The sequence below is a fragment of the Neurospora hispaniola genome, assembly GCF_033458365.1.
Source record: "Neurospora hispaniola strain FGSC 10403 chromosome Unknown B0T23scaffold_3, whole genome shotgun sequence".
In the NCBI taxonomy this organism is placed as follows: domain Eukaryota; kingdom Fungi; phylum Ascomycota; class Sordariomycetes; order Sordariales; family Sordariaceae; genus Neurospora; species Neurospora hispaniola.
The window spans coordinates 2,200,945-2,213,505 of record NW_026944408.1 but is presented as its reverse complement, the minus strand read 5'-3'; the positions used below and the strand labels follow the sequence as shown (position 1 = coordinate 2,213,505).

The following is a 12,561-nucleotide window of genomic DNA, read 5'->3' as shown; positions in this document are numbered from 1 at the left end:
TGCCATTCTGAGAGGTTGGTCATGCTCACCCTTCGTATGCAGTGAGGCGGCTGCTCCGCACTCACAAATATTTCACACATTCGGCACCCTACAACACGAGGTTGTGGCTGATAAAACCTTTCCGACGTTTGTTTTCTAGCGCGAACTACCTTGGTAACGGCCCTGTTATGGGCCAAACTTGTGATTGATCAAATTCGGGCAAGCAATATCTGGGTTGGGATTGTATAATGTCTGCTTTGGGACAAATGGTTACCTTCGTGGAAATTCGAAGGAATCTTCATGTGCCACAAATGATCACCACAAAAACAAAAACACAAGAAAAAAAAGAAGATATTTGGACATGGGTGATTATGAAGGAAAGAGTCGCCAGACTTACTCGGGTCGTTACTGCATAGGTACAGGGTGCCAGATTGACATTTGACATCGAGACATGGTGGGAGTTCTGGTCTTATTGTTTGGGTTTTATGCTTCTTCTTCGATTTTCCCCGAGGGAAGTACGAAGAGAGGCGCAATACTATTTGATGTATGTCTCAACATCAGTACACCTCCCGCTCTCGTGACAATACCTTGGGTTTTTATGATACAACCAGTAGTAGTAATTCTTCCGGAATTACGAGGCATCCGCGAAAGAACGCATAGCCTCGTCACAATACTTGGATTTATTCCACTCCAGGTCGATGCATCCTTTTTCGAGGGCAAACTGAGCCGTGTACGAGGATTCTCCAGCCCAGCAGGTGATGATGGGCACAGCCTCATTTTCATGAGGTCTGCTCTTGGTCCCTTGGCCCTATCGAACAGGTGCAGATGTTCAGATTGAATAATATGTGTAGTTGTCAGGCTGCTGAAGTAGACCTCGAAACCATCGTGATTACCGTACTGTAGTTCCCGTTCACGGGAGAGGTAAACATGTAATGGTAGCTTGGGCATTGAGATGTCTCCAAGCTTAGAGCCGTAATATGGCAAGATCAGGACATCATTGATGGTATATGGTTGACTTTTTATTCCTTTCTTCCGATGATCATTGCGTAATATTTCTTAAATGTTGTAGCCGTTGATGGCCCCTGGACTATATCAATAGCTAGAACTCATTATCCATACAGAAATAAAGATGAGAATGCGAAGTTGAAGATGGCAATGAAGAAAGTTGAAAAGTAAGAATTGCGTAACGCCGTGAGACTGATATCTTCTAGCCTTGAAGGCATTGAAGGAGACGGAGAGAGGTATAAAGGATATACATTGAAGGCTTCTGTGGCGCTACGAACCCTTGTCATTGTCCCACAAGTATGTTGCGTTGAACGGAGGATGATTTTTTCTCGTGGGGGGCCAATAAGAGCTTCAAAACTTCCCTCTTCAACCCATCATCGAACTGAACTGACCAAACAAACCAACTTCGTATTGTAGATGGACCGCATGCAGGTACCCGTTCCCTATGACAGCAAGATATTGGGGCAGGACGTTCATCCAAAACCCTTATCAGTTATTGCAGCTCCTCCTCCTCAGCTCCCCTTCAATAACATTGTGACTTTCTCCTTTCGTACAAAATCACATTGAAGTTGTAGAAGTATGACCTAAACCACTCGATAGAAACTTGCAAGTCTTCAATAACCCTACCTCTACAACAGAGAGCCGGAAAGCATCAGATCGGATCAGATCAGATCACGTCCCGTCCCGTCTTCCCCTGCTCCCGCTCTCAGCTGAAGTGAAGCCGGAAGGTGAGGGTTACCTGAAAGGACCATGAATGACATCTAAGGCCCCAAATGCAGAAAAGGGAATGATTTACACATTGATATTACGTGCCGGGATCCACGAAAATAAAACATCGCCCCCTATGAGGTGAAAGTGTGATGGTCAACGCCATGGGCTTACACCGAGTTCAACACGAGGGCTTCATTATCCATATATCGGAACAACGCTTCATTTCCAGCAACCTCGGCCCTGTTTCCTCAGCCTAGTCACTTAGCCATTGTCTTACTACAACGCCATGGCGTTAAAGTCTCTCTCCTACACGTTGAAAACTCAGTGAGCTCCAGTCCCTTCGACTTTTCTATTCAGCTTAATACCTTCATATATTGTGATGGGGTGCTCAGCTGTTTAATGGCCCATCATCCAAGTCCCCATACCACTAAAGCTGCAGGTAGGTACCTTGACAGGAAAAGTATGTAGTAGACTTTTGCCGAGAACAAGAAATTGGATATCACTGTTCGTTCGATATTTGGGTCCGAAAGGCTTCGGTGACCGGATGTCCAACGTGATGTGGCGTTGTTGTTTTGATTCCAGACTGGACGCCGGTGAGCTCAATACACCATCTGCTTCTGAGCAATTTGTAGGATGTATACCGCATTGACTTGTTCGCACCATGACCGCTTCAGTACCATGATTCTCATATAAGACAACCTGCATCTTGCTGCTCAGCATCTGAACTTCTTTCCTCAGCAGCACTCCAACCATCCCTTCTCACGGTATTCAAATCGTCACCACCATGGCTTCGCTCACCCTCCGAGCTGCAGCGCTAGCAGCCATCGCCCTAGTCCACGTTGGTGTCCGCGCAACAACCATCGAACTCCCTCCCTGCCTTGACCCCTTCCAGCCTTTCATCTACTCCGGCTGCTACGCCGACACCGGCAACCCTCACGCCCTCAGCCTGCGCAGCCAGCTCGACCAGCAGGACATGACCATCGAGAAATGCGTCTCCGTCTGCAAGGGTAACGGCTTTCGTTACGCAGGTCTAGAGTACTACGGCGTGTGCTACTGCGGCAACACCGTCAACGGCCAGCAGATTGACGAGGAGCAATGCAACTACCCTTGCACCGGCAACTCCTCGCAGGTCTGTGGAGGCACTGATATCATATCCGTCTACCAGGATCCCACTTTCTTGCCGGTTGATGAGGTCACGGTTGCGGATTATGACCATTTGGGATGTTGGACTGATGATTCCGAGTACGGAAGGGCGCTGGCTTATCCCCAGGATCAGCTTGATGGGTCTACCTTGACGACGGAGAAGTGCTTGCAAGCTTGTCGGGATGGGGGGTATCCGTTGGCCGGGACTGAGTTTGGCGGTAAGTAGCAACTTGTTTACTTGATGTCGTGTGAATGAGAGCACTGGATACTGACTTCCTTACCCACCCCTAGGCGAGTGTTGGTGCGGTGTTGTCATAGGCAACGGGACCTTCTCCGCCCCTGATAGCGAGTGCGACATCCCTTGCAACGGAAACTCCACGCAGATTTGCGGCGGACGTGCTCGTCTCAACCTCTACGTCGCCAACGAGCTTCAGTCACTCGAACCTTGTGGCTACGTGCCGTCTCCCCCAGAAAGTAGTAGCAGCTCTTCCGTCACAGCATCCTCACCAACAACTCCAGTTGCTTCTTCGCAATCTACCTCCGACATAACCAGCTTGACGGCGACGACTTCTGACATACCCTCTTCCACTACTACTTCTTATACCCTCGGCTCAACTACCACCACTTCCACCACTTCCATCACTTCCACCACCTTAGCCACCACCACTTCGCCACCCCCTACCACTACCTTAACAACCGCGTCCACCACCACCACCACCACCACCACCTCCTCCTCCTCCATCTGCAAAGAAACAGTCACCCTCCTGCCCACCTGCGAGTACAAGTGCGGCAAATGGTGTTCCTCCCCTTTGCCGGACTGGGACTCCCCCCAGTCCTGCTTCCCCAGCCACGCCAACTGCTTCCTCCAAGTATCTGCCTGTTTCAAGCAAGCCGGATGGCCGGGGGCGCTCGACTGCTTCGGTTTTGCCGAGTGGTGCTCAGCCCTGAGCACCTACTGCAAGGGATCAAGCAAGTCGGGGGGCATCTGCTCCAAAAAGGATTTCTGGAATCACAAGCCGCCTTCGTCGCCCTCCATTGCCGGACCTGGTGTTCCGACAACGACGGTGATTACGGTTCCTTGTCTCCCTGTTAGCACTGGCAAGCCGACATCTACTTCCGTTCCAACGTCCACCAAAGCGGCCACGTTCACAAGCACCACCACCACCACCACCGACACCAAATGCCCAATCCCAACATCCACCTCCCTCTGCAACCCTCCCACAAACAACAAACCCCCCGTAGGCGGGATCCCTCTCCCCGTGGTAACCTGCAACGACCTTCTCTCCTCCTTCTCGTCCGGTCACCCCTTCAAGCTGTACACGGACTCGGACTCGAGCAAGTGCAAGTCATACGCTCGCTCGTCGTTCTCGACAGCCTGTCTGGATGCGTGCCAGGAGCAGTACGATGATTGTGTGGATGTGTACGCCAAGGGGTGCAAGGAAGGAAAGTACCGCAAGGATGATTCGACCTCGTACGCGGGGGCGGTGCTGAAGTGTAAGGAGCAGTATGCGGATTGTAAGTTAGCTAATTGGGGGAAGAATGCGGGAGCAAAGTGTAAGGTTTGGGGGGCGGGGCCTTGGTGAGGTGCTGAGCCGTGTGTGGTGCTGGGTTGCAGGAAGAAAGGAAGGGAAGCTTGGGAGAACTGGTGTTCATAAGGATGTTTCTGGACATGCGTGGTGATAGGGATGGCGGTAAGCTTGACACGGACGTTGTTCTTCGATTCTCAAGTTAATGATTTGGTACGAGGGTTATACTCTATTCCTTTTCTGTATAATTGACATATACAATTGATTTAAATATTCGCTATCGAATAGCAGCACAAAATCTAAGCAGATATCAGCATGAGAAAGTGCGGCGGAAGCAAGGCTCTTGAAACCTCATATGCCCAGGCCTGTTGAACAAAAGCATGAACGTACAGGACAATGACTGATCAGACGCACGTGAAGTTTTGAATGAGCCCTTTATTCAACTCGAGGAGCACATTGCGTTCTTCTTGTTGCCCTTTGGATCGAGTCCAACTGTCCCAAAATGATCAAATATGGTGTATAAAATTTCAACCTGAACGCCTTCGCTAATGCAATTTTGTGTATTTTCTGACCCAAGACTGGGTCGCCCCTATTACCCCTGACGGGTCTTGTAGGTTTCCGTTTACTGCAGGAGCTCCTCGCAGGTCCAGTCCTCGTAGCTACGTAGGAATGTTAGCGGGTATTCGGCCAGGTGCCGGGAAAAGGACAACTTACTATCCATCAGGCATGTAACGACGGACAATCAGAGGAATCTTCTTCTCGCGCAGCTCCTTGATAGCGATTTGGAGAGGATCCGTCTCGCCCTCGAGATCAACCAGCACTGGCGCGTTCATGCTACAAAGGTGGTTCCTTGTCAGCCCGAATTCGTCCCTACAGTCGTCCAAGCGCCACCGATGAGGAAACCCACCTGATTTGCAGAGCACGTGTGCCGAGGATACGAGCTTTCTCGTACTTGGTCATGTAAGGTGTCGTGGAACGCTGGTCGTTGGGAATCTTCTTGTCCTTGTGGGATTTCTCGTTGCCCTTGCCAGCATTGGCGGCCGCGTTAGGGTCACCCGAAGTGACTATGTTGTTGTCGTTTTCGGCCTCGTCGACTTCGTCGCCGGGTCTGCCCGCTACGTCGTCGTCCGCGGGCTCGGGTTCGGGCTCGTAGTACTCATCCGGGTCCTCGTCGAAGGCGGGCTCGTCGCTGGCGGCTACGTGTTAGCATCTCTTGCGCTACGCATGAGTTGCGGTATCATGTGTAGAGGTTGATGCCAAGGACTAGGTGGGTAGGTGGCGTTGGAAACCTACATGGGCTCGCGATCATCGTCACCGTGGTCACCGTAGTCGGACATTTTTGTTGGGGTTGTTTGGGAGTTGATTGACGTTAGAAATGATAAGATATGGGCTGCAGCTGCACGAGTAGAGGTACGTGGGCAAAATGGGATTGCCCAAGACGCGTGGATGTGGAAGACTGGACGTGTTTGGCCGACCGTGGATGCGCAAGGTGGTGAGGGAAGGGCGAAGGGCTGACAAAAGGACGACAGAAAATTCGAGTGGGGCCGCTACTTTATGCAAGGCTGAGCCGCGCCAAGACATGGAACATGAAGAGACATGGGGGGTGGGGCCAATCGATGGGCCATCAGCTTCTTCATGGGTTCCTCCCTCCAGGTCCCCCAAATTTCACTCGCTCGTATAATTGCCTGCCGGTGCTGGAACCGGAAAACGTCAGATAAACTTTTTGAAGCGGCAGGGACACCCACCCCGGACGAAAAGTCCAATCGGCAGGTGCAATGCAAAGGTTCCGTCACAAATGTGAACCTCCAAAAAAAATCAAAAAAAATCCATCCAAGCGAATTTCCCCAAAAGCTTGGAGCTCCCCTCTCTCCAATGTCGAAGCTCCAACCAAGTCCAGGGTAGCAGGCCACGGCGACCAGTGCTGCTACTCCAGGCCTCAAAATGAAGCGGAAACAGGACGACGAGCGCCCTGATGGCCATGACGGCCCCGACCATGCTCAAGTCCAATCCAAGAAAAGAGCTACTGATTGGGTCCAGCAGCAGGAGGAGGAACTCTCACAAGTAGAGCAGCTCGAGGCACCGGCCCTACCCTCGCAATCGCAATCGCCACCTGCTGGTGCAGAGGCGGCAGCTTCTGATGGCAACGGCAACGACAGCCTCGAACTCGACCCTGACTCGGCCTCTGTCGCCTCGGTTGCCAACACCTCCCTTACCCACGCCGACCCGACGACTACGGTAGCAGCAACTAGTATCAACACTACCACAACTCGTGCTTCGCGCCGCTTCCCCTCCGATCTCAAGACCATCAGGTGCACATTCGCCGGTTGCACCAAGACCTTCAACCGCCCTGCTCGTCTTGCTGCCCACCTCCGATCCCACACAAACGATCGCCCGTTCAAGTGCCCCTACGATGACTGCGACAAAGACTACCTCGAAGAGAAGCACCTCTCCCAGCACATCAAGGGATCTCATACCAACGATCGAAAGTACACATGCCCCGAGCCCGGTTGCGGAAAGTCCTTTGTCACTAATACTCGACTTCGCCGCCATGCTCTGGTTCACGAGGGCGCCGATCGCTACCGCTGCCGCGGCTATGGGGACTGTGTCCAGAGCTTCCGCAAGCACCAAACGCTCCAGAGACACATCCGAACCGTCCATCTAGGCAAGTCGGCATATCCATGCGGTAACGACGGGTGCGACGCCGGCTTCGACACTGCAAGTGCCTTGCGAAGGCACGTAGAGCGCGAGCACGGTGACCTGAAGTTTTGGTGTGACGAATGCAACGCTGAAGGAGAGGGTGATGACAATGGAGGTCGCCGTGTTGGATTTACCACGATGCTGCTGCTTCAAGCTCATATGAAGAAGGAGCACAACAACTGCGCCTTCTGCGGTATCAGATGCGGTACACAAAGCAACATGATGCGCCATGTTGAGCTCTACCACTCAGCCAAGACAGTCGAAGATCGAAAGACGATTGCTTGCACGTGGGAGGGCTGTGACAAAAAGTTCACGCGTGTCTCCAATCTCAACACGCACATCAAGTCTGCCCATGAAGGCCATCGTTTCGTCTGCGGACAGACCGATACTTACGATGCCAAGATTTCGGAGATCGCGGACTGGAACTTCGCGGAAGAGGGTTGTGGCCAGGGATTCACCACCAGGGTCAAGCTAGAGGAGCATGTTCTTCATGTTCATCTTGGGAAGAAGCGTCCACCCAAGCTGTATCCCGTCCCTTCCATGGTCGCCCAGGCTCAGCAAGCTCAACAGGCTTTGCTGGACACTCGTGACCTTGCTTGCCCTGCGTACGGATGCGCCGCTCGCTTCATCCGTCATGCTGATCTGGATAGACATATCCAAAATGACCATGGCAACAATGGTATAAAAGAAGAGGAGCAACAGCTGCTGCTCCTACCTCAATTGCATACAGGCGAGGAACAGGCAGCTATGGTACCATTTCCGAGTGCTGCCAACTTGAGCGTTGACGATCTAGGATATGTCATCGATCCTAGTTTAGAACCCCAGCATCAGCAAGGAGATGTTCACTCCGCATTCACCTCAGCTGGCGCTACCCCTCCCCCTCAGATGGAGCAATTCACGAATGCCCCAGTTAGCGATGGCGGAAATCTCGGCGCTGCGCCTTTCTGGCTTAGTGATCATGGAAATCCGTTCTCACTTCAACACCAGTCGCCTGTCTTTGAAGACTGGGCTGCCGACATGCAGCTGTTGATGGGCCAAGATGGTGAGGGTTCGGACCCGCAGTTTGCTAGAGCATAGATGATGCAGTAACACGGGTTAATGGTTCACAAGGGGGGAATTGTCGACTGTATGATGTTGCATTGCTGAAAACAAAACGGAAAAAGATGGGAAGGTTCGGGGAAATATTGATACCCTTTTGTTATGTGGCTTTGACAGTATGTAGACCGCCTGGAGGAACGGGGATGGCTAACTTGTACGGTTACGGCGTTTGAACGGAATAGACATACAATACCGGTTGTGGTCAACTTACCTTGCTCTCGGCAAGATTGTCCTGTTCGCTATCATTGGCGAACAAATGGTAGTTTTATCATAACATCTTTTCTTGTCCCTTTAGATGTTTCTCTCACCTTATGATTTCCTTCTTCATGTGCCATTCCAGGACTACCCCCACACTTGATTTCCCGACACATACACTGCCCAGAAGAAAAGTTCTCAGCATTATGTGATCAAGCACCACCCTATTGACTTGTGCAACATGGCTAATAAAAGCAGATATATCAAAAGCAAATTTCGTTTCCTCCACAATCTCTATCCGATCTCACGCGCGTATAATTGCCCTTGCTCTGCTCCATCCTAAGACTCTCCTCCTGACTAGGCAACGGCGCGCGTCTCCTCCCTGATGAATCATATTGATCATTCCCACCATCGGGGTGAGTCGCTCCTCCCGGCGGCCCACCAGCACCAGGAATCAGCGGCGGAGGCGCAAACCCAGGAGGGGGCATAGGGAAGCCCGCCGCGCCCGGCGGGGGGATTAGGCCAGGGGGCAGGATGCCGGGGGGGGGCATCGGTGCGCCAGCCGAGCCTGGCGGCGGCGGTTGATAACCGGCCTTCTTCATCATTTCGGCGAGCGCGCTAAAGTCGGGCGGGTTCTTCAGATCTAAACCCGGAAGGGGCGGCGGGACGACACCGGCGGGCAGACCGGACATGCCGGGGATAGGGAAGGGGAGAGGAGGCGGGACACCGGTGGCACCGCCGACGCCGGGGATGATGGGTGGTGGTGGTATGAAACCGCTGCCGCCAGGGCCAGAGCTGGGAACCTGCTGGAGAGGAAGGCCGGGAATGCTGGGGAAAGAAAGACCAGGCATCATTCCGCCGCCGCCAACGTTGGGTTGCCCCTTGATGGGCATCTTTTGATCCACCAGGCCGTCCATCTCGTCCTCCAGCTCCTGCTCCTCCTCGACTTGCCGCATGTGACGGCCGCCGCGGCGGTCCCAGGTGCCCTGAGCTTCGGCTGCTGCCTCGCCGATGTGATACCGGTCGTTGAAGGACTCGGGAGCCTCGCCAGGTCTTGCGCGAGACCAGAAACGTGTGATGCGATCGTTGGATCCCGAGGCGAGGATGTGGCCGAGCGGGTGCCAGTCGAGCGACCAGATGGCGAAGTCGTGGGCATAGGGGATCTTGTGGGCCGGGTAGATGGGTTGGGCAGGTGCGGACGAAGGATCGGCGGTGTCGTAAACTGCCGGAATCGGCATGACTGAGCCGTCGGGCGCGGTGTTCGGCTCGTCCAGGAGGTAGTGGAATAGCGAGCCGTCCGAGCCGCCGGTGCTTAGGAGGTTGGAGTGGACTGGGTGCCACGTCAATGTCGATATGTCCTTTTCGTGGCCCCTGAGGAGGGCGATGTCTCGCATCATTCGAAGGTCGAACACGCGAGCTGTCTGATCTCTAGCTGATGTTGCCAAACAGTTTCCTTGCACTCTCTCGAAGAGGGTTTTGGTGATGGTGTTTTTGTGCCCGTGAAGCGTGGTCAGGCATCTACCCGTCCGTGGATCCCACAGCTTGACCAGATGATCTTTCGAACCAGAGACAATCAGGCCTCTGCTGGGATGCCAATCGCAACTCTTTGCGTCCCATCCATGCCCTGTCAGAGTCATGTCCGTTGAGCCGCCAGCAAAGTCAAAGACTTTGAGTGTTTGATCATCTGAAGCCGTGACAAATTTGGTGTCGTTGGGGCTGAAGGCAAGGTCGCGAATGGGATCAGTATGGCCCCTAATGCTCTCGACATTGTTGAAGTTCGGCTGCCAATATTTGATAATACCGTCATGATCGGCAGAGACGAGCCAGTCGTCGCTGTGCGAATATACTAGAGCACGAATGGCGGAATCGTGGGCCTGCATGATCGTTTCGAAGTTGAATCCTGTGCCGTTCCAGAGCGTAAACTCTCCACTGCTACTGGCCGTTAACAACCTTCGGCCTTCTGGCGTCCATCGTACCACATTGATGGGGTGCTTGATTTTGTTGAGGGAAGAGTGAAGATGTCTTGATGGTACGGAGTCTGCTGGATTGGTGACTCGGGCGTATGGTGGTAGCATCTGTACCAAGCCTTAGTATCAATGCGGCGGGTTCATGGCTTGCATTTGTCCTTACATCAACAATATAACTCGGGCTGGGCCTTTCAACTTCACCAGCATATGATCCCCGGTATCTCGGTTGCCTGTGGCGCATGTAGTGAACAACTGAAGCACCATAGTCGGTGACGGGACCTGAGTCTAGGGTCAGTCTTCGTTGTCCATTGGCGAGTGAAAAACAGGTGCTATTGAGCTGGGTGAAGAAAAGAATCCCACCGAACAGCCAGCGATGATGATGTGAGATGATGGCGGTGCTAAGCAGGAACGGGTGAACGAGAAGTGAGGATAAATTGAGGAGGGCGAGTGTCAACGTGATCGAGTGTATTGTCGTCGGTGATGACCAGGCCATGGTCGGCAACAAAAGCTACGCCATCACGGAGCAAACGGATAACTGTTGTCACCTGGGACGCCGTCATGATTGATGGACAGAACATTGTGATGTATAATGCCTGGCGACATGGACTGTGTACACGGTATATTCGCTAGAGGTAGAGTTTGGTCGTATCCGCAGCATGAACTTACGTCTGCCTCTATTTCGGGGTGGGAGGCCATCATGACCTCCTCCCCCTCCATAGCCCTTGTCATGATCTCCCCTGGGCTCGTATGACATGGTAATCAATCGACTGAATTCTGATGCTGACGCGTTTGAATGATGATAACTTCTGGTCGCGCTTCAGACGATGATTTGCTTCCCCTAAGCGCGTGTGATTTTTTCAGAACTCTTGTGAGAATATCTAGATGTAATATATTAGCGGCATGCTCCACCCTGAACTTTCAAGGACGGATAGACTCACTTCACTTGAAGCGCGGCTTCCTTTTTTTGTTGGAGTTTGGTTTGGTGGCTTGGTTGAACAGGCTGGGTGGTTAACGATTGATGAGTTGAATGGAAAGTCGGTGGATGGTCCGTGCCCTGGTGGTCTTGTTCAGAAATGCCTGGGTGCATTCAAACGCGGCCGGCATACTTTAGCGCACGGGCCAAGCCTTCCATTTGAGGCTTACAGCGCCCCGAAAGCGCCTACACTACCTCCACCGCCCGGCAACAGCCCGGGCGTGCGATCAGTGGGGATGAATTTGGACCGCTCGTTCTGAGGATGTTCCCGTCGCAAGGGAACAGGACCTCGAGGAACCTCAACCACAGCAACGACGCTTCAGGTCAGCATTGAACGGGCAGTTTGCCCATCCGAGCCCACATTACAAAGAGGCCAATGCCTATGGACACTGGATGAGCGATGCTTACCTCTTCGTAGAGGCATACACAAGGATTTGGTTACTTGGATTCCCTTTTCCATAGCCCCTATTTCTCATCGCTTTTAAGACCGTGTTCTGGCAGTATCTAGTGCAGTAAGGGAAGCTCTTATGACCCTAACCCCAAAGCTTTCCTACTACTACAACAAAGGCTTCTGTTACTGTCCTACTTCTGCCATTTTGTACCGATATGGATGTTCGAGTGGTTCGTGGGCGCCAACTTGGTAGTGCATGATCCCGGCCCTTGCACCTATCAATGCCCTGTTCGGATCACATGTATCGAGGGAGCTTCGACCTTCAAAAATTTTAAGGCTCCATGGACGGCCTTTCCAGGTCCGTTAATCCAGCTCAAGTGGGAGGGGACATCTTAAGTTGTATTCGCGTTCCACTTCTTCAGGTGAGGATGCCCAAACAGGGGCCCATTGCATGGAACTTGAAATCTCGGAGCGTGGAGCTAGAACGATCTCGACGGAGATTTTGTCTTGGGTCGTCGCTTCTGTTCGGGAGCCGAGAGTTACACTACAGAGTTCGAGTACGTTGAACAGCACAGAGGTAGCTCCAGAATGGAAGGTAGCGGTGTCCGTTGATGAAGAAACGATGCTCCATTTCTCCTTCATTTCGGGGATTTTGAGGCCTTCTCGAGTGACAGACAACACCTGGTCCGGGCACCAATTTCGCGTGTTGCTATGGGATAGCTACCTATCTCTATGTACGCTACAAACTAAGCTTCCAAGACCACCTCTAGCTGCCCTTCTTGTCTCTTGTACAACCTCAACCCAACGGATTCATTCCACACCCTTTCTGCCCTACAAGGTCCCCTTGCATCATGTTATCATACTACCCTCGGCCTC

General features: G+C 52.6%; 4 protein-coding genes across 4 annotated transcripts; 2 read left to right on the top strand and 2 right to left on the bottom strand.

The window, feature by feature from the left end:
• Positions 1-2,479: 2,479 nt before the first annotated feature.
• On the top strand, positions 2,480-4,768 carry B0T23DRAFT_440136 (WSC domain-containing protein; the record flags this gene model as incomplete). Its single annotated transcript, XM_062840719.1, has 3 exons — positions 2,480-3,056; positions 3,130-4,353; positions 4,728-4,768. 3 exons carry the CDS (start codon positions 2,480-2,482, stop codon positions 4,766-4,768), a joined length of 1,842 nt encoding a protein of 613 aa, XP_062694065.1.
• Positions 4,585-5,874, bottom strand: B0T23DRAFT_355709 (DNA-directed RNA polymerases I). The gene is made up of 4 exons (XM_062836164.1): positions 5,658-5,874; positions 5,272-5,553; positions 5,079-5,198; positions 4,585-5,023 (listed from the first exon to the last, which is right to left on the bottom strand). Exons 1-4 carry the CDS (start codon positions 5,699-5,701, stop codon positions 4,987-4,989), a joined length of 483 nt encoding a protein of 160 aa, XP_062694064.1. The 5' UTR covers positions 5,702-5,874; the 3' UTR covers positions 4,585-4,986.
• Positions 5,875-6,305: 431 nt separating this feature from the next.
• B0T23DRAFT_403507 (uncharacterized protein) lies at positions 6,306-8,138 on the top strand (the record flags this gene model as incomplete). Its single annotated transcript, XM_062838784.1, has 2 exons — positions 6,306-7,666; positions 7,874-8,138. The coding sequence occupies 2 exons, from the start codon at positions 6,306-6,308 to the stop codon at positions 8,136-8,138; spliced, it is 1,626 nt and encodes a 541-aa protein (XP_062694063.1).
• Positions 8,139-8,377: 239 nt separating this feature from the next.
• B0T23DRAFT_113706 (polyadenylation factor subunit 2) lies at positions 8,378-10,986 on the bottom strand. Its single transcript, XM_062831910.1, has 3 exons — positions 10,682-10,986; positions 10,485-10,600; positions 8,378-10,429 (listed from the first exon to the last, which is right to left on the bottom strand). Exons 1-3 carry the CDS (start codon positions 10,812-10,814, stop codon positions 8,618-8,620), a joined length of 2,061 nt encoding a protein of 686 aa, XP_062694062.1. The 5' UTR covers positions 10,815-10,986; the 3' UTR covers positions 8,378-8,617.
• Between the last annotated feature and the right edge of the window lie 1,575 nt (positions 10,987-12,561).

Excerpts from the sequence above, each read along its gene's own strand:
- B0T23DRAFT_355709 (XM_062836164.1), bottom strand. The coding sequence starts at position 5,701 with ATGTCCGACTACGGTGACCACGGTGACGATGATCGCGAGCCCAT. Across the intron at positions 5,199-5,271 it reads ACACGTGCTCTGCAAATCAG|CATGAACGCGCCAGTGCTGG; the intron begins GTGGGTTTCCTC and ends CCACCTTTGTAG. Across the intron at positions 5,024-5,078 it reads CGTTACATGCCTGATGGATA|CTACGAGGACTGGACCTGCG; the intron begins GTAAGTTGTCCT and ends ATTCCTACGTAG.
- B0T23DRAFT_113706 (XM_062831910.1), bottom strand. The coding sequence starts at position 10,814 with ATGGCCTGGTCATCACCGACGACAATACACTCGATCACGTTGACACTC. Across the intron at positions 10,601-10,681 it reads TCATCATCGCTGGCTGTTCG|GTCCCGTCACCGACTATGGT; the intron begins GTGGGATTCTTT and ends CCCTAGACTCAG. Across the intron at positions 10,430-10,484 it reads GCCCGAGTTATATTGTTGAT|ATGCTACCACCATACGCCCG; the intron begins GTAAGGACAAAT and ends GGCTTGGTACAG.